General features: G+C 43.9%; 1 protein-coding gene across 4 annotated transcripts in view; it reads left to right on the top strand.

The window, feature by feature from the left end:
- The window catches only part of LOC149304059 (rho guanine nucleotide exchange factor 19-like), a 57,192-nt gene extending 32,768 nt beyond the window's left edge, over positions 1-24,424 (top strand). For all 4 annotated transcript variants that reach the window (XM_089480266.1, XM_089480263.1, XM_089480265.1 and 1 more), the window contains 15 exons: positions 3,269-3,750; positions 6,687-7,565; positions 8,281-8,341; positions 8,796-8,851; positions 9,360-9,592; positions 10,828-10,988; positions 11,466-11,618; positions 13,690-13,819; positions 14,131-14,205; positions 15,394-15,486; positions 16,731-16,885; positions 18,136-18,300; positions 19,897-19,982; positions 21,011-21,115; positions 22,237-24,424. In XM_089480266.1, coding sequence (XP_089336392.1) covers positions 3,327-3,750; positions 6,687-7,565; positions 8,281-8,341; positions 8,796-8,851; positions 9,360-9,592; positions 10,828-10,988; positions 11,466-11,618; positions 13,690-13,819; positions 14,131-14,205; positions 15,394-15,486; positions 16,731-16,885; positions 18,136-18,300; positions 19,897-19,982; positions 21,011-21,115; positions 22,237-22,424 — 2,964 coding nt within the window. In that variant the 5' untranslated portion in view covers positions 3,269-3,326 and the 3' untranslated portion in view covers positions 22,425-24,424. The remainder of the gene's footprint in view (positions 1-3,268; positions 3,751-6,686; positions 7,566-8,280; positions 8,342-8,795; positions 8,852-9,359; positions 9,593-10,827; positions 10,989-11,465; positions 11,619-13,689; positions 13,820-14,130; positions 14,206-15,393; positions 15,487-16,730; positions 16,886-18,135; positions 18,301-19,896; positions 19,983-21,010; positions 21,116-22,236) is intronic.
- Positions 24,425-24,729: the final 305 nt, after the last annotated feature.

Here is a 24,729-nt window from a genome sequence, read left to right as displayed (position 1 = left end):
GTTTCCTTCTTCTTCCTTTTGCTGCGGACATATCCAAAAAAGCCCTTTTTATTGTTCTTAACCTCTCTAGCAAGCCTGAGTTCATTCTGCGCTTTAGCTTTTCTGACTTTACCCCTACACATGCCTGCTATTTCTTTGAATTCCTTTTTTGTGATTTCCCCCTTTTTCCATTTCTTATACATGTTCCGTTTCAAACTTAGCTCAGTTGAAAGTTCCTTAGTCATCCATCCTGGTTTCTTGAGACACCTCCCGTTTTTCTTTCTCACTGGAACTGTTTGAAATTGTGCCTTCAGTATCTCTCTTTTGAGAAACTCCCATCCATCCTGAACTCCTTTATCTTTTAGTATTTCTGACCATGGAATCGCCCTCAATACTTCTCTAAGTTTACTGAAATTCGCTCTCCTAAAGTCTAGGATGCGTGTCTGACTATGCCTGGCTTCTCCTTTCCACTGTATTACAAACTCCAGGAGAACGTGGTCACTTCCACCTAATGATCCCACCACTTGCACCCCATTAACCAAGTCATCCTTGTTGGTTAGGTTCAGATCTAAAATAGCTGACCCCCTTGTTGCCTCTTCCACCTTTTGGACCATGAAATTGTCTTCCAGGCAAGTGAGGAATTTGCTAGACCTTGAGGATTTTGCTGAGTTTGACTTCCAGCAAATATCAGGGTAGTTGAAGTCGCCCATCACTACTACATCTCTCCTTTCTGAGTGTGTGGTCATCTGTTCTAGAAAGGCATCATCCAATTCCTCAGTCTGACTTGGGGGTCTGTAGTAGACTCCCACTGTAACATCCTTGTTGTTTCCCTCCCCTTTGATTCTTATCCAGATGCTCTCCACCTGGCTTCCATGATTGATGTCCAGGATCTCTTCACTGGTGTAAATATCTCTGACATATAGTGCTATTCCTCCTCCTTTCTTGTTTGGCCTATTTCTCTTAAAAAGGTTATACCCCTCTATTTCCACATTCCAATCATGAGACTCATCCCACCAGGTTTCAGTGATGCCTATTATATCATATTTGCTTTGTTGTACTAGGAGTTCGAGTTCATCCTGCTTATTTCCCATGCTCTGTGCATTAGTGTAGAGACATCGCAGACCATGGTTCCCTTTTACTTGCTGCCTGTGCAAGTTTTTTTGCCTCCCACTGTTGGGTCCTTGCACTGTTTGCCTTGTTTCCTCTGTGTCAGTTTGACTATTTTTGCCATCCCTTTCGCCTTCCTTAATATTGTCTCCCTTCCCCTCGGAACTCAGTTTAAAGCTCTCCTGATCAAGTTCTTGAGACTGTTGGCAAAAACATTTCTTCCAACTGGCGTGAGATGCAACCCGTCTGTTGCAAGAAGTCCCTCCTCATGGAACCGCAGCCCATGATCGAAGAATCCAAATCCTTCTCGGCGGCACCATCTGCGAAGCCAGTTGTTCACATCTGCTATTTTCCTCTCCCTTCCTGGACCATGCCCTTCAACTGGCAGAAGAGACGAGATGACAACCTGTACATCCATTCCTTTCAGCTTCCTACCAAGCGCCTCGTAATCCCTTTTGATGTTCTGAATGCTGTGTCTTGCAGTATCATTAGTTCCCACGTGGACCAAAAGGAAGGGGTATTGGTCAGTAGGCTTGACCAGTCTTGTCAGCCTCTCTGTCACATCACGGATCTTTGCACCTGGAAGACAACACACCTCTCGAGACATCTTGTCAGGCCTACAAATCACTGCTTCTGTACCCCTCAGCAAGGAGTCCCCCACTACGACCACACGCCTCCTCCGAGGCTTAGCAGCGACTGTTCCCTCGGGTGGGACTCTCAGGCTCCCCTGCTCCGTCCCTGAAGTCTGTCCATGCTGCTCTTCTTCATCCTCCTTGATAAGGGAAAGAGCTTCGAATCGATTCTCTAGCTGCAAGCTCCCCGAACAATTCCTTCTTGGCTTACTTCTCTTTGTGACATTCCTCCAGCTGTCTGCCTCCTCTGTTTGGCAAGTGACCTCTTCCACCCTAGCATCTTCCTCTGCGTGGTACTCATCCAAGATGGTCAGTTCTATTGTGTCCAGGAAATCCTCTTGTTCCCTAATCTGCTGAAGTGTAGCTACTCTGGACTCCAGCTGCTGCACTTCCTCCTCCAAGAGTGCTACCAACTTGCACTTGGTGCATGTGAAGTTCTCCACTTCTGTAGGCAAGAAAAGAAACATCCCACAAGAGTTGCAGGTGACTGCAGCAGATCCCTTGTTGTCCATACTGCAAAGTCTTTAGTAATGAGTATAACAGTCAATCTACTGGGAATACTTCTTTAAAGGAATGTACTGGCTGCTATCTTACACTTAAAGGGAAGGTTCTGTTTTAATATCCGATTCTAACGTGATGCCACTTGAGCAGAGTTGTTCAGTTAAAGAAAACTAAAATTCGCGCGCCATTAGGCGCGCGGCTCTGGAAGTTGGTATATAAAGCTAGTCTGCTAGCTCCGCCCCCTTGTGACTCACAGATGTGACTCACAGAAGCTCCTCCCCTTCAGCAACGAGCACACGGTCTCAAGCACACGGTCTCAAAATGGCTGCCAAGCAGCTCCTCTCCTTCTCCTCTCTCTGGCCGGACTGAATTTTATTTCAGAGTTGGCTTGTTTGGTTTTTGCCCCCACATGTTCTCTGGGTTGTGTGGGGGACATTTTTGCCATATCCTTTGCCTCCTTGCAGGTCAATTTAAGCCAAAGAGAGGCTTAATTTTTCAAAGAGGAAGGGAACATAAAGTGATGTCCGCTCACTTCTTTATTGTTAAAAAAGGACTTTCCTGGGCCTCAAATGGCCCATAGGGCCCCCCAAATCATGGTGGAAATGCTTTCACCCCTCCTAGATGGTGTTTAAGGGACAACACTGTTTTTGGTTACAGCTTGCCTTCATAGCCACGGATTCTTTATCCACCGATCTAACCAACCACGGCTTGTAATTATTCAAACAAAATATAAATTAGCAAAAAGCAAACCTTGATTTTGCCATTCTGTATAAGGTACACTATTTTATGACACCATTATATTTAATGAGACTTCAGCATTCACAGATTTTGGTCTCCAAAGGGCATCCTGGAACCAAACCCCAGCAGATACCAAGGACCCACTGTTTTATTGTGAATTTGTTTGTTTGTTTCTTTTTGCAGTGGGGGGCATTTGTAGCCCTCCAAGCTCTCTTGTGGGGCTAAAGCAGACCCCCTAGCTTTCTAAAGTTGCCCACTCCTGATTTCACCAGTCCCGCATGCTAACTATGTCTTGCTCTTTTGCCCCACAGGAAATGAAGTCACATTGGTGGTGGTGGTGGTGCAGCTACTGCCAATGACCCACTCTCCATGAAGATGTCCTCCATGGACCCCCTGCCTCCGGCCACCCCTCCGGCCCAGAAGCCCACCCGAATCATCAAGCCTCGCCCGCCCACCCGGCCACGACCCTATCTTCCCCCCCGGCCGGACTCTGCCAGGCTGAGCCGGGGTCCCACTCCAACTTTGCCCCCGGAGATCTCCACAGCTGAGACGTCAAGTGAGGGATGCTCTAGGGTTGCTGAGCCCCCATATAATCAAGAGCGGCACCTCCACAAGCTGCAGAATTCGGGTGCCGTGCGGAAGATTGTGGTGCGTTTTGACCAAGCTGCTCCAGAGAAAGGGGAGCCTGGCAAGCTAAACCAGAGCACTCCGAACTGCAGCGAAGCACCCATCTCTGTCACCGAAAATGGAGCAGAGACGACCACAGAGGAAAAGGAGGGGCAGGGGCAATCCAGTAAGTGATCAGGATTTTTAGATTTAGTGGCTGTTTGGTTTTTATCTCCTCTCTGTCCATGTGTTTGGTGAGAAAATGATTTATAGGCTATGTATTGGAACTGCTTGCAATGACAGTTATAACCTGGACTACAGGGGTGATGCATGGTTTTGGAGGATGCTGGATGAATCCCATCTAACCTCAAACAGGAGATGTGGCTGCTTCCATACCCATGATATTTATCTGCAGAGAGCTGGCTTTGCCCACTCCATATCTTCACCCAAAGGAGAAGGTATGGGATGAGTCCAGCCATGTGGCCCAAATGCTAACTTCAAGATAGCTTCATTCTATCAGGGAGATTGTGAGACAGATGAATCCCATCTCCTTGTTCCCGTCAGTGTGCAGGGAAATGCAGCTCATCTATATTAACCCACTAGGTGACCTTGGGCAAGTCATGCTCTCTTAGCCTCAGAGGAAGGCCATGGCAAACTGTCAGAACAAATCTTGCCAAGAAAACCCCACGATAGGGTTGCCTTAGGATCACCATAAGTCAGAAATGGCTTGAAGGCACATAACAACAACAACAACCATTTTTGCCATTCTTCTTGTTACAAGAAACAGTTATGTGCCTTCAAGTCATTTGTGTGCCTTCAAGGGAAATCTCTATGCATCGGTTATGTATGCAGTTTGGGGAAGGAGCTTGAGTCTGAGGGGATTCCCCAGTACCCACAGTCTGCCATATGGGGACTCTTGGTTGAAGGGGAGGAGAAAATGTGTCCCATGGGTTGCATGTGGCCTTCAATAAAGTGTCCAACAGCTCCTAAATGTCCACCCCAGCTTTATATGGATTTGGCCTGAGAGGCAGAGGTTCTTCTTCCCAGTTGTTCTGGTACTTCTGTGCCAAAGGAACTTGGATTGTTTATGTTGCTTACATAAATGAAGCAAACTTCCAGTAGATGTGAGTTCATAAGTGTGTCTATTTTAATATCTAGTAAGTGTGGTGTAGTGGTTTGAGCATTGGAGTATGACTCTGGAGGCCAGGGTTTCAGTCCTGACTCAGCTATGAAACCCACTGAGTGATCTTGGGCACATTAGACTCTCTCAGCCCCAGATGATGACAATGGCAAATCCTCTATGAAGAAACTTCCCAAGAAAAATGACTTAAAGGCACACAACAACAACTCATTGCCAGGCAAAATATGGACAGGACCCCTGACCCTTTAACGGTTGTGCAGAAGAGGGAATTTCAGCAGGTGTTGAAATTTCCCCTTCTGTGTGCCTTCACATGCTTTTTGGCTATGGTAACTCCACAAATTTCATAGGGTTTTCTTAGGCAAGGAATACTCCTAGGTGGTTTTGTCAGTTCCTTCCTCTGAAACATAGTGTACACACTCATTAAGGGGACAAGAGGCCTGTCATGTGTGTCACCTGGCAAACCTATGCATAACATTGCATATTGTGCAGCATATTGACTTTCACTTCTCTTGTCCACCCCACGCTGTCACTTCTTGTTTCCATCATTCTGCTAGAAACTTTGGGCATGTATTCTTGGATCTTGTCATTGCAGCATGAGGGTCAGAAGTGTGCCTCTTTTTGGCTGGTGATCCAAAAGCTACAGTTCCTAGGGATGCTGACTCCTTGACTGAGTACCTAGGTATCTGGTTATGAAGTTAACTTAATCACTGACTATGTCTGTTTGAAGTTTGATATCATGCTAAAGCAGGAGTGGGCAAAACCCAGTGGCTGGAGAGAATTTCTAGAACTCACCAGGGTTCCTCCACCACCATGACACACTACTGTAGCAGCAGCAGCCCACCACTCATAGAATCATAGAGTTGGAAGAGACCACAAGGGCCATCCAGTCCAACCCCCTGCCATGCAGGAAATCCAAATCAAAGCATCCCCGACAGATGGCCATCCAGCCTCCGTTTGAAGATCTCCAAGGAGGGAGACTCCACTACACTAGTGTAAACCAAGAGTTCTGGGAACACTCACATTGCTGTTGGAATAGAACTATGCTTCTGAGAGTTGTGATTTTTACATACTGTACTTAAAGACATGGTGTCTGCCCTGCGCATGCATCTTGTTTACAGGCCACAAAAGTGCTGATTTTAGTGCCACCTGCAGGGCAAACTTGGTAGAATGGGTGGTGAGAATGCTGAAGTTAGCTGCTGGGCATGAGGTTGCAAAAATTGTCCATCCTTGTCTTAAAATCAGAGCTTGGAAAGGTAAACCCTTTTCTTTTCTACCCTGTTCTCAAAACCGCCCCCATTCACCCTGAACACAGTCTTAAGTCTGATTTCAGAAGCTAAGCATATCAGACTTAAGGGTTCTTGTGGCACCTTTGAGACTGTGTGGAACAGGTTGTAGCATAAAGTTTCATACAATAGGTCTACTTCCTCATGCTAACACAGCTATGTGTCTGCACAATATCAGATGTAATCAGATCAAAAAACACCAGGAAGCACCAGAAATCTCCAGGCTGGTCTAGGAAAGAATCCTGCATGAACAAAAAAAGATGTTGACAAGCTGGAGCATGTCCAGATGAGGGCAATTAAAATGGTGAATGGTCTGGAAACCATGCCTTATGAGGAGAGACAGGGATCTGGGGATGTTTAGCTTGGAGAAAAGAAGGTTAAGAGGTGATATGATAGCCCTGTTTAAATATTTGAAGGGGCATCACATTGAGGATGGAGCAAGCTTGTTTTCTGCTGCTCCAGAGATCAGGACCGAGACCAATGGATTCAAGCTACAGGAAAAGAGAATCCACCTCAACATTTGGAAGAACTTCCTGTTAGTATGAGCTGTTTGATAGTGGAACACACTCCCTAAAAGCAGGTGACAACTGTATCTAAAATGTCCACTCCACCTGCTCACTCCTAACATAAAGGCACCTCCATCTGTCTTCTACATGTCCCACAGTGTTCACAGCTTTCTGTCTCTGTTTGTCTCCTTAGATCCTTCCGAGGATGTCCAGCCTCCTGTTTCCTGCACAGTGGAGCAGAACGGCATAGAATTACCTCCTTCCTGCCCCTTGGGCTGCCCCTGCATTTGCCACCAACAGCGGCCAGGCATGGTTTTGGCCTGGGTTCCAGCACATTCTCAGAAGACAGAGCAGGAAGACGGCGAGGATGGACCAGCCTCAGATCTCTCCTCTTCTGCTGATGAGGGAGGCTCCTTCTTCCAACATATATTGGTGCTCAACACCCCACCTGCCAACTCTTCCTCTTCTTCCTCATCTATGGGGGGCAGGCCCCCCAAAACACGTCGTTCTCCCCGGAGCAAGAAACCCCTTGATCCACCCCCTTCCACCAATGGACATACTGAAGGGGGAGTCATATTGACGGGGTACCGTTCGACTGCCGAGCCTCTTCCACCTCGGTGCCCCCCTCTGATGCCCAAACCGCCACGGCGCAGCAAAGGAGGTTCCCCTGCCTCATTGGATGGGGAGGCCTTGCCCCCTGCCATCCCCCCGAAAGCCCCCGTGAAGCCGCCTCGCAATGCCTTGGGCCTTTCTTCCTTCTCCCGCAGGAGTTCCCTCCAGTACCCACTTGAGGCAAACCATGTTCCAGGCGATGTCTCCCCTATTAATGTGCGGGAAGGGCTCCCATTACCACCGCCTTCCCAGCCTCCACCACCCCCACCCACTTCACAAACACCTCCACCTTTCCTCATTTCTCAGCACCCCACACTGAATTCCTTCCAGTTGCCTGTAGCCCCAACTCCCCCTCCTCCTTCCCAGCCTCCTCCACCGCTTCCTCAGGGTCTGCCTCCTCCACCGACTCAGCCACCACCTCCCTTGGAGAGCTCACCCATAGCCAAAGACCCTTGCCAAGGTATTGTCTGTACTCTATATGGGAAAGAACTTTTAGGGTGGGCATACACAGGTGGGAAGCACTGGAATTAATGCATTTTGACACCACTTTAGCTGCCATGGCTCAGTGCTATGCAGTTCTGGGATTTGTACTTTTGTGAGATACAGTGGGCCCTTGTTATCCACTGGGGTTTGCTTCCAGGACCCCCAGTGGATACTGAAATTCGTGGATGCTCAAGTCCCATTAAATACAGCGGCATAGCAAAATAGTATTCCTTCTACAAAATGGCAAAATCAAGGTTTGCTATTTGGAATTTGTATATATTTTTTGAATATTTTCAAGGCATGGATTCTTGAATCTGTGGATAAAGACTTTGTGGATATAGAGGGCCAACTGTATTTAGCACTCTGGTGCCGCAACAAGCTACAACTTACAGGATTCCATAGGATGTAGCTGTGAAAGGTAAAGCAGTGTCAAGCTGCATTAATTCTGCAGCCAAAAATGTCATTTGACTTGCTTGTTTTGAATTCTCTAATTCTTTTATGTCATTCCTATGAGAGTTTGGTAAAGCGGGAGACTTGATTGTTGCATGTGGAGTTTCTCACTTTCTTGTGGGTTCATCAAACATACCTTTCTTTTGTACAGATATGGTAGTAACTGGATTAACTTTTCTTCACACTACATACCATCCCTTCCTCTCTCATTCACCAACTCTGCAAAATCTCTCTTTTTCCAGGTGGATGTGAAAATGAGTCCCCTATTCTGGGTGACTCTGACATGGGGACCTCAAATGACAGGTATGTTTGTATCCCTCTGCGGGGTCATAGAAACTTATAGGATAGGTTTGCAGGTATAGGCAAAGAACTTTTAGCTTGGTATACTGGAGACAGAGTTTGGGAAAGTTAATTTTTTTGGACAGCAGGTTCCAGAACCTCCCAGCCTGCATGTCCATTGAGGATTCTGGGAGCTATCATCCCAAAAATTACTTTTCTGGGCTCTGGTTTATTTCATTGTGACGCTCCAAATGGGAGACTTTGGTCTGACCAGCATCCTTTTCACAATATACACTTATGGCACTATGGTTTGACTTCAGCTGTTGTGCTTGCTGTTTATTCAGTAGCTGTATTCAGAATGCTCAGCTAGAGAGCTCTAGCACCTCCCCAAACCCACTGCAAAGGGTCCCAGGAGGGTTGTTTTTAGGGTTGCTTACCATATTATATTTTATTTCATTTTGCTTCCCTTTTATTTCAGCTGCTGTTCAGTGTTCTCCTCAAAGGGCCCTGACTGGGGGCTTTACCTCCAGGATGGTAAGTGAGAAATGGCTTGAGATAAATGTATAAAGCAATGGCAGAGGTTGGGAAAGTTGAATAAAGCTTCAGGATGGTTTTTTGAAGAAAAAGTGTCATCAGAACTTGCAACATTCTTTTTTTAAGGACTGACGCTCCAAGAACAGTCATGTTGACTGTGGGATTCTTGGAGCTGTTTTTCTCAAAATGCTCAAGGGCTATGGCTTTGCAAGCTCTTCAGAATTTCTCTCCAATGCATGAGGCATTGATTTGGGTAGGATATCCATTTGTTGGGGTGCTTTGATTGTGATTTCCTGAATGGCAGTGGGTTCAACTGGATGGTCCTTGTGGTCTCTTACAACTCTCTGATTCTGTATCTGAATTGGGCTTCCAAAGAGACCTGTGGTGTTTGATTGGCCCTAGTGTCCATTTGGGTCTGCACATTGACCTTGCATAAAGTAAGCCCTGGTCTCTGGATCTGTCTTTCTATTTGAAACACTTATTGCATTCTCATCTCTCTCCTCTGCAGAACCCCTTTACCAAACATATCGCCAGGCTGTTATCTCTAAGGAGATCAAACGACAAACAGTTCCCCGAAACAGCAGTTTCAGCAGCTCGGATTATGGGGTTCCTTCCCCCGGTGAAGGACCATCTGGACCTCGAGGTCCCATCCCTCATAGCACGCTTTGGCAGGAGTTGCCCGCTGTGCGAGAGAGTGGCCTTCTGGGAAACATAAGCCCCGAGGAGCGGAAGATGCAAGAGGTGACTTAACCAAGTTTTCCTCACCTCACCCTGGACTTTGTTGTTGTTGTTGTTGTTGTTGTTGTGTGCCTTCAAGTTGTTTTCAACTTATGGAGATCTGAAGGTAACCCTATCATAGGATTTTTTTGGCAAGATTTGCTCAGAAGAGGGTTGCCATTGCCATCCTTTGAGGCTGAAAGTGTGTGACTTGCCCAAGCTCACTCAGTTAGTTTCCATGGCCGAGTTGGGACTTGAACCCTGGTCTCTCAGTGTCCTGGTCTAGCACTCAAACCATTAAACCATGCTGGCCCCTGGATTACCTGATCATGTTTGAGTCAGAAAGTGACTGTCTCAATACTGTGCAGCTTGAGAGCATTGTGGTATAGAGGTTAGAGCATTAGATTGAGACTTGGGGAGATCCAGGGTTGAGTCCCCACATAGTCCTAAAACTCTCTGGATGATCTCAGACAGTGACACACACCTGTCAGACTGACCTACCTCACTGGGTTGTCATGAGGACAAAGTGAGGAAGAGGAGAATAATTTATGCAGCAATAGGTTAATGGGAGGAAAACAAGTAGGGTTTTTTTAAAATAGTTTTTTTTTAAAAAAAGAATCTTTTAAATTGCATTTTATCTTTTAAAGTGTAGGCTTCAGTTGTTTCAGTTGTGTGAATTCCATTGTAACATTCACTTTTTGTATGTTTTAGCTGCACTCTTTTTTAAAAATTTTAAACTGCTTTGAATCCCAGTTTGGGGATGGATGGATGGATGGATGGATGGATGGATAAATAAATAAATAAATAAATAAACATAATATAATATAATAATAAATTTGTCTTGAGTCAGAAACAAGTTGAAGGCATATAATAAAAGTTGCTAAGATCCCTGTACTGTTAGCAGTCTTCAGGCAGGCTTTTAATACATAATCGTGGGGTGGCTTTTATATGGAATTGTGTTATATGACTCTGTGTGCTGTAGTTACGGCTCATTTTTTGTTTTCAAATGTATGTAATTTTATACTGTTTTTATTTGATGTTTTAATTGTTTTTAAAACTGTTATTGTAACATTTTTAAAAAGTTTTTATTTGTGAGCTCCCTTGGGTCTCTTTCTGGGAGAAAGGAGGCATAAAATGAAATGAAATGAGTTGAAATGAAATAAACAAACAAATAAAATTCTCTTCCCCACCTCCATGATGGGTTCTGTCGTCTCCTACCATTAATATCCTATTCTGTGATTCTTGCTCCCCGTGTCCAGAGCCTTTTTGAGGTGGTGACTTCGGAGGCCTCGTACCTTCGCTCACTGACCCTTCTGATTGAGCACTTTATGGAGTCGCGAGACATGGCAGCCACAATCCTCTTGCGTGAACATCGGATCCTCTTCTCCAACATCCGTAAAGTCAAGGAGATCAGTGAAAGGTCAGCACTGCCTTTTCCCTCTTGCCTCCAGGCTAGAGATATAAAATTTCTGGAAATTTTGGAGCCATGGAGGCAGGCGGTATATTTTTTTCTAGATTTTGTTTTCAGAGAGAAAAAACAAACTATTGGAGTTTCCCCCCTAAATGCAGTATAATAACCCTTACTTGTTGAAAGTCACATTGTTATGGTTATGAAGATAAAATGCATTCAGTATTTGGCATAAAATCATCGTGTTTGGTATATAAAATGTCCAGTTTATTTACAAAATAACTGCAAATTGAATATATAGTTTAAAACGTGATTGTGTTATAAATGGAGCTACAAGGTGCTGAATTGTAAAGAACCTCTTTGGTTTTGCCAGTTTATGAAAATAAAGCAAGCAAGCAAGCATATCAGAAACGAGTTTCCTCTTGTCTGTGTTTTCCATGAGTTACCTATCCATAGCTCCTTCATGGTCCCTATCCATCCTCTTGGCAGATTCTTGCAGGATCTGGAAGGGCGCTTGGCTGAGAGCCTGCAAATCTCGGATGTCTGTGACATCGTGGAGGAACATGCCCAGCAAAGCTTTTCTGTTTACATTGACTACGTGCGCAATCAGCTGTACCAAGAGAAGACCTACAGCACCCTCATGTGAGTGAGAGGGAAAGACCAGAGCCTGGGACACAATTAACTTTCTTTTTTGTGGTTACCACTTCCAGAAGCCTCCAGCCAACACAGCTACTGATCTGTCAGCAAAGACCTTTTGATTTGAGGCATTATCACACAAGGCTTTTAAAGTGCAATTAAAATGAGAGAATAGTGTCATCGTCTCTGTGTCACCACTGCTGTGCCTTTGAATTGTTGTTAGAGCATCCCTTTTCATTGATGGGGAAATTGCTGTCATTCATGCTTCCTGGACATGTGAAAATCCTACCCGTGATTGAGTGAATAGGACGGAACAATGACAAGCGAGGGATGAGAAGTCCTTCATGTTATAATCTCCATAGTGTCAGTGTTTCCTCTTTTCCCTTTCTCTCTCCTAAGTGTGTAAGATCTGCCTTGCTAGATCCAACATCTTGCTTTGCACAGTGAACAAAAAGATACCTCTGGGAAGCCCATAGTCAGAAAGGGCGACTGGAAGAGAGTAAGAGAGATATTTAAATCATCAAATGGCATTCCAGGCAAGTTTGTTCTGGATCTCAGAGGAATGCAGTTCATTGCTTAAACTATGTATCAGTTACAATGAGTAGCACACCAGAAATAACTGAGGTCTTAAATACATTTTGGAATATTCCATTCTCTCTATGCTTATCTCTTGGTTACTACAGCCTTCTTTGATTTAGATCAGAACAGCTCAAAGAGGAAGACGCTGAAACATTTTACTTTAAGATTTAAATATTTCTGTTGTGTAAGTTATTGTAACATATTTATTTCTCCCAGGCCCCTGCACTACTGACTGGCTCGCGCTCCGGATTTGGGGGGAGGGGGAGAAGCAGGGTATCAATAATGTTAATACTAATAATAGTCGTAGAGAGAACTTGTAGCACCTTTGAGACTAACTGAAAGAAAGAAATTGGCAGCATGAGCTTTCGTAGACTAAAGTCTACTTCCTCAGCTGTGAATGCATCTGAGGAAGTAGACTTTAGTCTACGAAAGCTCGTGCTGCCAATTTCTTTCTCTCAGTTAGTCTCAAAGGTGCTACAAGATCTCTCCACAACTGATTCTGCAGACTAACACAGCTATATCTTTGAATATTAATAATAGTATTAGCGTTAATACTACTAGTACTAATAGTACTAGTATTAATACTGATAATAGTCTAACAACCAAAATGCAGTCAAGAATGACCATCTGTTATATGATGGGACTTTTCTCCTCTGCCCTCCTCTGCTCAAGTACAGTAGTTCCCAAGCTTCCCCAAAACCTGTTTCAGAGGGTTTCCAAGCTTTCTGGAGATTCTGAGGGCACATGGAAGGCTATAGTTGGGGAAAAGTCTCCCTCCCGCAGTTCTGCTGGAAAAAGTAGTTCTCTCGGTGGAGCCACACTGTTGGTTCCTGACCTGCATAAAGCCATACATTTGATTAAAAACAGCATGAAAATAGTCAAGTCATAAAAATAAGAAGGTCAAGACAAAGATACTGTGACGGTGCAATTACGACCACCTAAGGACTGGCACTTGGAGAATTATGTTTGTTATTACAGTCAGCTGTCAATATCCATTGATATCTTTATCCACAGATTTAACCATCCATGGATTGAAAATATTTTTTAAAAAATCCAGAAAGCAAATTTGATTTTGCTATTTTATATAGGGAACACCATTTCACTATGCCGTTGTATTTAATGGCACTTGAGCATCCACGGATTTTGGTATCCACAGAGGACCCTAGAACAAAACCTCCGTGGATACCAGGGGCCCACTTTACATGACAATATAGAATATATACTCTGTACCAGTTTTTGGTGGTAGTGAAAATCTTAGGGAAATGCCAGGGTTTGCAGGAGTCCAAAAAACCTCAAAATCTTTGTAGAAGGGGAAAAAAACTTGAAGGAGGAGACAGAGCATGCTGAGACTGTTGGCTGGCTGGCTGGCAGAAGGAAGGAGAGCGGAATGGAAGATCTTAAGGAGCATTCCACACAGTAGTATTTTATTACAGGTCCTGCTTGGTAAAGCTCCAAATCCTGTTTCTTGATTCTACCTGCCACTTCTCTTCCCTCTCAGGGAGAAGAACCCCCAGTTTGCTACTGTTGTCACCCGCCTCCAAGAGCTGCCCCAATGCCAGCGGCTTCCTTTTATGTCTTTCCTGTTGCTTCCTTTCCAGAGAATCACCCGCATCAAGATGCTCATAGAGGTGAGACTTTGGATGCAGTCCTTGGCAGGACAAAGTTATTATTTATCGGTTACCTTTATACTCCCCTCTTTCACTTTACAACCACCCTTTGAGGTGGGACAGGCAGAGAAAGAGATTGGCCCAAAGACACAGTCTGATACATGATTCAATGAAAATTAGAGTCTAGTTCCATGACAGATAAGTCACTTTGAAGAGGAATATTTTTTTATTTCCAGGGAGCTAGAAAATTGTAACGGTCACTCATTTTGTTGTGTGAGAATGAGAATTTCTGAAATCCCTTTCCTTGTTCAAATTTTGTTTCTGTCCCTTAGAACATCCTGCGTCGAACAGAAGAAGGGTCCCTACGAGAGCAGAATGCCATGAAAGCTTTGACATCTGTTTCCAAGGTGAGGCTAACTAATTCAGTATATGAATCTGTGCAGAGTCTGGAAAAGTTCATATAACTCCCAGAATCCACCAGCAAGCATGGCCAGATTCTGACATCCCAGAAGGGAGCATTTCCAAGTTCTGAACTTCTAAAGTTCCCTTAGACTGTTGTCCAGATAGTGCAATGTTGTGTGATCTGACTGACAGCTGTTATCCTGGGCACATAATAGTTGTGCTCTTTGATCACCTTTATCCAGTGTTGCCAGGATTAAACCTGAGACCTTCCGCATCAAAATCATGCATTCTGTTAATCAAATAATTGCCTTTTCCTTCAAATTGACTCTGACTTATGTTGAGCCTATTGTAGGATTTTCTTTGCAAAGATTTGTTTAAGGAGGTTTGTCATTGCCTTCCTCTCAGGCTGAGAGAGTATAACTTGCTTAAGAGTTTGCATGGCTAAACCCAAGAGTTTGCATGGCTAAAAAAGGATTGAAAGCCTGGTCTCCTAGTCCAACACTCAGTCCACTACACCATAGTGACTCTTTTTCCATAATATAGTAAATAGTTAATATCGCTCCCTCTCATGCTTAATTCAGATCCAAGCTCTGATTATTATTTAGGCAAAATAGGGTTCCTCTGAAATGAAATGCTGTGGGGAAACTCAGGTTTTTGGAAGCACCCACTCCTCCCAAACCCCCTCCAATGAGGCTTAAGCTTTTTCACTATTTTGAGACAAAGGGAATGAAAAATCAGGGTGGAATAGAATGGAGTATCTTGTTAAATATGAGCCAGCATGGTGGGGTGGTATGAGTGTTGGACTATGACTTTGGAGACCAAGGTTTGAATCCTGGCTTGGCCATGGAAACTCACTTGGTGACCTTAGGTAAGTCATATTTTCTTGGCCTCAGAGGAAAGCAATGGCAAATCCCTCCTGAATAAACTTGCCAATAAAACCCTGTGATTGGTTTGTCTTAGGGTCACTATAAGTCAGAAACAATTTGAAGGCGAACAACAAGAACAAATCTTTCTAAATGGCACAGTGGGCTGGGACTGGGAACAAGAGCACATTCCATGAAACAACATTTTGTTGCAGATCCTCACTCATCTTTACATAGGTGCAGCCCATTCCCTAAGGGTTCTCTTCCCTTCACAATAGGTCAGTAACTGAGTTTTTCCTTTCTTGTTTCCCCCAATTCTCTCTGACTAAGATAATAGAAGACTGTAATTCTGAAGTGGGGCGCATGCGTCACATGGAAGAGCTGATCCACATTGCCAGCAAGATTGAGTTTGACAAGCTTAAGGTCAGTAGGTTTTCAGCCTTGCACTATTATTTGGGATTGTGCCAACACACCAGGGCCCTGCATCTTTGCCTTTCTGTTACGGCACTACAAAGTGACACAAAAATATTATCCTTCTCGTGCCTTGTGTCTTTTGGTAGACGGAATACATTATACTGCTTTCCCCAGCTTGAAGCTCTCCATTTGTTTGGGACTGTGGTTCCCATTATTCCCCAGAAGATTGGGGAAGGCAGAAGTAGCATCAGAGTTTAGAAAAGTCACCCTTTTTTGGAATATAATAATAATTTAATAATAATTTGTTTTATTTATATACCGCTATTCCAAAGATCATAGCGGTAAACAGCAAGTAAGCTAATTAGCAAGTAAGCTAATTAGCAAGTAAGCTAATTTGCCCCCAACAGTCTGGGTACTCATTTTAGCGACCTCGGAAGGATGCAAGCCTGAGTCGAGCTTGGGCCCTTTTGCTGGTCTTGAACTCGCAACCTTGTGGTTTTGAGTGAATGGCTGCAGTACAGGCATTTACCCACTGCGCCACCAGGGCTCCATATACCTTGTAGAATCCATTAGGTTGAGGCATTCTGGGAGATTAGGTCCCAAAAAGCAATGTTTCACACATTGGGCCATTGCTAGAAAGGGGAAGGTTCTTAGTCACATCCTCTGGAGACACAGTTCTCAATATGTGGGCCTCCTCCAAAAATCACACAGAGTCTATACTTTTAGCCAGCTGGACAGTAGATTTGTCAGAACATTTATCAACTATTTATTATTGAATCACAGTCAAGTATTTCTGTAAGTTCTAATGTAGATGAAACTTGAAGAATTAGCTTATTACCTAGTTACAACAGCTGCCTATAAAAACTACTTCTGAAAAGAGTCATTTTGAGTTGTTCAGCGGTTGCTCCAAACATTACTTTATATAAACTGAAAGGCTGGTCTCTCTTTTTCCAGGATAAAAGCCAAAATGAACCATTAAAATGAGTCCTTTCCATTTACAAAAACCTTATGTTATGCCTATTGATTATCACTGTACTTTCATTGTTGTTTTAGTGAAGTCAAAATGTAAAACTAATTATTTATTAGTTTTATTTTCTGGGCAGATATTAGTCATGCACTTTGTGCTTTCTTACAAACACATGGCATTCTGGGTTTCATAGGCTGGTATTTTGTGGACCTCTGGGTCTCTGGTTTGCAGAATGGCCATGAGGGACCCTTTTCTCAATGCCTCTTTTGATCCCTCTTTGATTCAGGCTGTCCCCATCATCTCTCAGAGCCGGCAACTACTGAAGCAAGGGGAGCTGTTGGAGGTGGTTCATCGAGGGTCTATCTTTGGCACCAAGCCCAAGCTAGTGCCTATCTATTTGTTCCTCTTCAATGACCTACTGCTCATCACTCAGCGCAAGAGGTGAGCTGGGGATTTCTTTGGCTTAATGCAGATCAAGCAGCGAAGAATCATAGACTCATAGAGTTGGAAGAGACCACAAGGGCCATCCAATTCAACCCCATGTCCTATTCTCTGGAGCTGCAGAAAACAGATTTGCTCCATCCTCAATATGATGTGTCCTCAAATATTTAAACAGGGTTATCATATCACCTCTTAATAATCTCTTTTCCAGGCTAAACATAACAAGCTCCCTAAGTCTCTCATAAAACATGGATGTTTATCACACTATGCTCTTAAAGAGGTACTATTCCAGTGTGACTCCTCTAGCTGCCTCCTGTTGCATGCTGGGATTGGCAGTTTTAAGGAGGGGTATTTAGAATTCTCAGGCAGAGAAGTTCAGCTCCTTAAAACTGCCAATCCCAGCATGCAACAGGAGGCTGCTAGAGGAGTCACACTGGAATAGTAGCTCTTTAAGAGCATAGTGTGATAAACATCACTGTTTCCAGACCCTTCACGATTTTGGTCAATCTTCTCTGTACACATTCCAGCTTATCAACATCCTTTTTCAGTTGTGGTGCCCAGAACCGGATACAGAGACTGAATGAACCTTGATGTTTAAAGGAGAGCTGGTCTCTATATATGCCTTCTTGAGGACTGAGGTCTATTGGACAGCCCACCTCTGTGGCCTACTAGTGGGAACAATGCACTGTGGAAGGATATGGGACCTTCTTTGCTGTGGCACCCATCTTACCTTAAAGGCCCAGTTGTTTCCAATTAACTGATTTCATGACTAAAGCCCAGAGCAGATTCACCAGCCCCTGAAATCAGAGCTAGACCACCATTATTCTGGAGTACCATGAAGTGCAATCATTACAAGTTTTGATGGTTTTCTGCCCATTCCCAGCTTAAACCAGCTTCATGCTTTTTCAGAGCTTGTTATTTTACCTTTAAAGGGATAGAACTTGACATTTTAAATGGAAAGAACAACAAAAGCAAGAAAAATCCAAACACTGGTTTCTGTCTTAAGACAGAGCAACTGTGGAACTGTGGAATCATCTCGTTAATCTAATTTGTTTAGCTCAGAGGAAGCCAGTTTTTCACACTTGTGGCTTTTGGGAGGAAATGGGGTTTATTTGCTAATACAGTACCATATCTTAGGTGCCAACTTTCAGAAGCTGTGGTGGCAGCCCCCTTGTGCTGCCTAGTCAGCCAGGGCTAGCAACTATGTCACTTTTCTCCTGTGTGTTACTCATCTTTTGTCTGTTCTGCAGTTCTGAACGCTTTGTGGTGCTGGATTATGCCCACCGTTCCTTGGTCCAGGCCCAGGGTTGCGGGGAAGCCTACACAGGCCAAGGTGCAGAAAACAGCTTCTACCTGACACTGATGGAGAACCACCAAGGACGGAGTAGTGACCGCCTCTGCCGTGCCCCAACACAGTGAGTTGTTTTGATGTTTGTGGGCGAGTGGGATAGGATAGGGTTGGGTAGAAAACAGATTTATTAAGATTTAGAAATGGTGAAGAGAGATGGAGTAAGGTGCACCATTCTCTTTCAAGGTGAAATAACCTGTTAGAGAACTTGGAACATTATAGAATCACAGATTGGAAAGGAGTTGACAGAGTTGTTAGTATGAGAAATGAGAAGGAGGAGAACCATGTATAATTCATGTATAATTGTCAACATAGTGGAGGAAAGGCAAGGCAGAAATGTAATAATGACTATAAGAGATAGATAGGTTATCTGAAAGAATGACATAAACTCATATAAGTTTTCCTTATGCCTGCGCATATCCTTTTTTGGGACGTTGCAGAAATTGGTCAGTTGGCCCTATATATCCATGGATTCTACATCCACGGATTCAGCCATCCACATCTTGAAAATACCTCCCCCTAAAATAATTTCTGAAATGCAAACCTTGATTTTGTCATTTTATATACTATTTTAATATGCCATTTAATATACTGTATATACTCAAGTAGTATATACAAAATTTAGTCCAAATATTGACCCCAAAAACCTGAGTCGATTTTTCCATAGGTCAATGTAAGTATTGTAATTTAAGTCTTACTTAAAAAGGAGCCATCCCCTAGTGAAAGGCAAGATCATAATTGGTCCTGAGAGCACTGACCCTCCCCTTGACTCTCTCATCCATCCAGCCTTTAGTGTGAACGCAGCTATGACTGCTGGAATTTTTAAAGTTCTTTAGCATTGTTTTGCTTCATCCTTTAGATCCTTTGTTACATGCCCCTAGGTTTTACTCTTGACTTATCCATGAGTCATATCAAAATCTGTAATTTTCGTTCCCAAACCTGCCCTTGTCTTATACATGAGGTCGACTTATAGTCGAGTATATATAGTAATAGGACTTGAGCATCCATGGATTTTGGGTTCCATGGATGGCCCTGGAACCAAACCCCAAGAGATACTAAGGGTACACTGTATTACCTCCCTCCTTCTGCAGCATCCAAAGCCCACTTCAACTTACTGTACAGTTTCTGAATACCCCCGTGATCCTTCAGTGCTTCCTGGGGAGTGGTCAGGATTGGAGAAGCATCTGGCAATGTCCACATAGCCAGAGGTGAAATGATTACATTAGCACCAAGACCTTTGGAAGTATCCAACAGATCCAGTAAATGATGCAGTCATTTTGCATCTAGCTACACAGACATAGCCAGAGCTTCCCTGATTCCGTCCACTCCCCATGAGGCATGGATGTTCAGAGGCTGTATGTAAAGTTTAGTGTGGTGGTGGTATATGGCTGAGCCTAGTGTAAGTCTGTGTGCAGAACTGTTGTGTTACAATGAACCACACAGGATTGGAGCTGGTATCTGACTATGCAAGCCTGCCTAAATTTTAAGATCCTCAAGGCATTGCTTTCTCCCATTCTGAACACTGGAATTTTGAACTCACTTGAGCTTTTGGTGAGGCTACTTTGCATGTTCCTTCTGTAGCACTGAACTAAAGTCCTTTCCCCACAAATCTACTGATGGAAAATAGCTGATCATGGATCATGGATTTTGTCTCCTGTTTCAGGTCAGATATGCACCGCTGGATAGGTGCATTCCCTTCTCACGAATCCCAGTCTAATGGCAAGCAGGAAACTATCTATGAGGACTGGGGTAAGAGCCTATTTATTTTTTTATCTATGAACTCTGTTACCACTACCACCTCCATATCTGAGCTTGAATACATTCTTTTCTTTTTTTGGGGGGGATTGAAGCTCCCAGTCAGCATGGCCATTGACTGTGGGTTATTTTTGTAGCTGTAGTCAACACACTGCTTCCCAACTATTTAGAACAGCAGGTCCTGGCAGTAGATGTTAAGGAAAATGCAACATGGGACATACAGTAATAGAAATAAAACATGTATGTGAAAGTCACAATGACTAAGCAAGAGCAATTAAGAAGCCACACAGGTGAAAAAGCTAATGTAATTTAGAAGTCTTGAATGTCAAGGACAGAATTATAGAATGTACAATTGGAAACACCTAAGATTCATTAAGTGTACAAGGTAAAATGATGAAACTCTTAAGTATGGGTTGAACTATGTGAACCAATCAAAATGAATGTACACGCCCACTGGGTGGAAACTGACTAGTGGGTGGTGATTAACAATGGCTATAATAATTGCAATGTTTGCCAATGTATTTTGTGGGTAGTTGAGTAGTGTGGAGTATTGGAGATTGTAGAGATTGTGATTTAGGGCATATAGTATTTGTATATAGTAGAATAAAGTAGATCTTTTATATAAGACTACTGAGTTGTCTGGTGTCTTGGGTGAAGATACAAGAGCCAGCAGAATCCTGGAAAAGTTTGGAGACTTCTGTGGAAGAAGAGTGAGAAGGCTTGGAGAGTTTGTCAGGGTCTTCAGCCTATTCTCTGAAACTCTGCTGCTTTGGAGAAAAGCATTAACCACTGATCAAAGCTGGTCAGCACCGCTGCATAACAAGGTGGTGAGTTAGAGCCAGAGGTGAAGAGCTACAACTCCCATCATCCCTGACAGTAGAATCCAACTGAGATAGTTTAAAATGTGTTCTGGGAATTGTAATCCAAGGCTTCAGGAGGGCAACAACTTGAGGAAGGATGCGCTATAAGGATGTCCTTCTTACTTTTTCCTCTCTCTCCCTGTCTACTCTTCCTGCCACCAGATTGCCCCCAAGTGCAGTGCACAGAAACCTATAATGCCACCCAAGCTGACGAATTGAGCCTTGAGCCAACAGACATCGTGAATGTGCTACGCAAAACCAATGAGGGTAAGTATGTTTGTGATGAAATGCGGTGTTGGCAGATACACTTGATAATCACTGAAAAGAGACACTAAGAACTGATGGTTCCCATTTAATTTCGTCCGTGAATCATCTCATAGTTATAATATCATGCTTTTATGGAGCTGCCCCAGGTGCTAAGCTTGTATAAAATTCAAACTAAAGCCTGTGGCAGATTCATTGTTTTGCTAACACAACAAGATAAGAAAAATGAAAATACAGTACGATCCCATATATGTGGGGGATACATTCCTGGATTTACTGTGGAAACACAAAGCCATGAATAATAGTAAATTCTATTGAAACGAATGGCTACTGGCAGAACCACAGAATTGCCCTGGAAGACCTAGAAATGCCTAGAGAGGACACCTCTCTAGGATTTCAAAGCCTTCCAGTGCATGTCTGTGGTCAACTTCTAGCAAAAGCATACCATAGAATCATGCTGGAGAATCTAGAAATGCTTAGAAAAAAAATACCTCTCTAGGGATTTCCAGGTCTCCCAGTGTGACTCTATGGTCAACTTCTGGTAGAAGCATATCATAGAATCACGCTGGAGGACCTAGAAAAATGCCTAGAGAGAACATATTTTTTCAGACATGGGTAAATGAAAGCTTTCAAAGTATTTGGGTTTTTTTTTGGGGGGGGGGGGATTTGTTCTTGTGGCAACAGTGCCACAATGTTAAAGGTGAATTGCTAACTTCAAAAGTCTAGCTTAAAACATTATAAACACTGAACAGGATGCCAGCCTAATTTTTATAGCTTTTTTAAATAGCTTATACACTTACAAAGAGATTTTAAAATATTAACCAGGGGCATGATGACCCAACATTCAGAAGTGTTAAGAGTCTTTGGAGGTTGCATTTCCCAGAAACTGGGGGATTATGTGTTAGTTCCAAAAAAGACTAACAAGACCTTACAAGACCATCAGCTGCTATTAAGCATAGTAGCTTCAGATGGAACTTCCATGTTGAGAGGAAGTATACCTCTGATTATAGGCTGCTGGGAAGCTCTTTCGCTTTAACAGGAAGCACACACATGTACACACAGGATGGAGGAGCACAAAGTTAGAAGCTAACAGATCTCTCTTCCCTTTCCAAACTCCACTGCAGGTTGGTATGAGGGGGTTCGCCTGGCAGATGGCAAGAAAGGCTGGTTTCCCTCACGCTACGTGCAAGAAATCACTAATGAGCATGTGCGGCGGCGCAACCTTCGTGAGCGCTACCGTGTCCTACAAGCAGCTCGCCAGCTCCAGCTGATACGCACCAGCCACAGCAAGGGCAAATATGGTTCAGCTTGAGACGGCAGGTGCAGAACCACAGATGGGGACACTAAAGAGGCCGGCCTGCATGCATGCGTTCTCTAAATACTGGGCTCAGAACCAGATTGACTTCTATTCTGTTGGGCACAGAAGAAGCACTGCCACTGAGGGGTGCCCAGGATGGGTGATGACACTGGAGTATGGTTTGCAGCATGAGGGAAAACCAGTGGTGGAAGGAAGGCAAAGGAGAGCAAGGTTTCCTTGTTGTCCTGAGCTGACAGCTGCTGTAATGTCATAAACAGGCCTCTGGAGGTGCCAAAGGCACACTTCTCAATCTGCCTCCCCTACCACTTGCTGTCAGAAGCGAGTGTCAGAGTTTGTTTTTTACTGCACTGCACACACAGCAAGTGGCTTTTGGTCCTGTCACCCTACTCACAGGGTGCCTCTTTTGACTGGCCTTATGGTATCCAAGAGGAAAGACAACCAGTTACCCTGCAAAAAGAGTTGGAGTGTGCTATCTCCAACCACACTACTTGGAGTGCGTGTGTTGAAGAGCAGCTCATTCTCAGTGGTGATGATTTGTCAGAGGAAGCACAGGCAGTTGGATGATATAGGGGCTATGGTGTTGTGGCCCCCTCTTCCAGTCAGATTCAGTATGCACAAACAACTTTTTGCTGTAATTATCCACCCAAAACTTCTTTTCAAACTGAGAAGAGGCAGATGGGTCTTCTCTTGGACCTCAAGGAGCATGAAAGGGGCACACACCCTTTTTCCTACCGTGAATTCCCTGGTCCAGGGGTTTGAACAAAGTTTCTCTATATTATCTGAGGTTAGGCTTGGGAGACTTTATTTTTTTGGACAGCATCTTCCAGAACCCCTGAACCCAAACTGTGCAGGAGGTAAAAGCTGGAACTGGAGAACACACATGCTTATTTCCTTGTTCTTCTCAACCAGATGGAGTGCTGATTACATGTGTGAACCCACCTGTAGCCTGGCACAATGACAGTAAAATGGTTTGGGCCACAACCATCTGGGCACCTTTCCAACCCTGGGCTCAAGGTGCTTGTAACTTCTGTGTGTGCCTTGCTTATTTCCCTGCCAGCTATGTTAGAAACTTGGTATACAATGCAACTGAAAGTCTCTACTGCCCCAGGCATTTTACAGATGAGTAACTGCCCCAGGTGCTGTACCACTTGCTGTCTTGGTGCCATTTCTGCCAGTATTCCACAGGACTTGCCAGTCTTCCTTTCCCTGGCATCGGCTTGGGGCCTTCTCTACCTCAGCAAGGATGTTCCTTTTCAACGAGCAACCTTCCCTGTTTCTTCAGCCCCCTTCCGGGGATATCTAGGGCTACTGCTCCGAGCCTAGACTTTCTCCCTTCTGGTGCTGGCATCTGTCTGCTGCCCTTCCTCAAGTATTTTCTCCCTAATGCCAACCTGTTTAGAAGGGTGGGCCAACCCATCACCCATAATTATGGAGCCCACCCCTGTGCTTCCAACCCTGCACCATGGCCCCAAGCCAATTTGTATTTATTAATTTGAATAACCTCTTAACTTCCATTTCAGAGGAAATTTCCACATTCACTTGCTGAATATTGCTCACAGCCCAGGTAGTGTGGAGGGGGGAAAAGATTGTTTAATTTATTCTGTACCATATTTGCCTGCATTGTTGTCTTTATTTTGTCTTTTTTTTCTATCACAAATGCTTGTGTTTTTTTTAAATGAGGATGATGATGATGGAAAACTCTGTGTGAGACTGTTGGTCTTCTGCTTCAAGGTTTCCACTCTGGGTTTAGCTAATGATACTCATAAAATGGTGATTACAGACTACCACTTTCTGCAAGGTCCAAAGCTGCACTTGTATTAAGATATGGGAAAACTAAGACCATCCTAGTAGTACAGTGAGTCTTTGGTATCTCTTGTGATATTCAGCAAGGGGCCAACAAAATGACCATTGAGCATCAGGACTGATGCATAATAGGACCCAGTACACTTTGGCACACCAGCTAGGGAGTGCTGATGCACACCAGTAGAGCCCAAACAAGTATTCTGGTATGCATCTTCACAATTCACTAATAGAATTCTTTAGTGCCTCTGGTACAGTTAAATATATGTAAAGTTATGCAACATAGATCGCAGTAGGAAATTATAGCCATAGATCCTGTTAGGCAAAAAATCTTAGCTGTTCAAGCATGACTTGAGTTCAGAATATTTTTAAGAATCATTCTTGTTCTGCTGTATGTCTTGATGGCTTTGTTGCTGTGTGCTTTCAAGTAGTTACGACTTATGGCGACACTAAGGCAAGATTTGTTCAGAGGAGGTTTGCCATTGCCTTCCCCTGAGGT

Source organism: Sceloporus occidentalis, unplaced genomic scaffold (genome assembly GCF_023333645.1).
Source record: "Sceloporus occidentalis isolate IW3139 unplaced genomic scaffold, rSceOcc1.0.p SCAF_14, whole genome shotgun sequence".
Lineage (NCBI taxonomy): Eukaryota > Metazoa > Chordata > Lepidosauria > Squamata > Phrynosomatidae > Sceloporus > Sceloporus occidentalis.
This window is presented reverse-complemented; position numbering and strand designations above follow the sequence as displayed.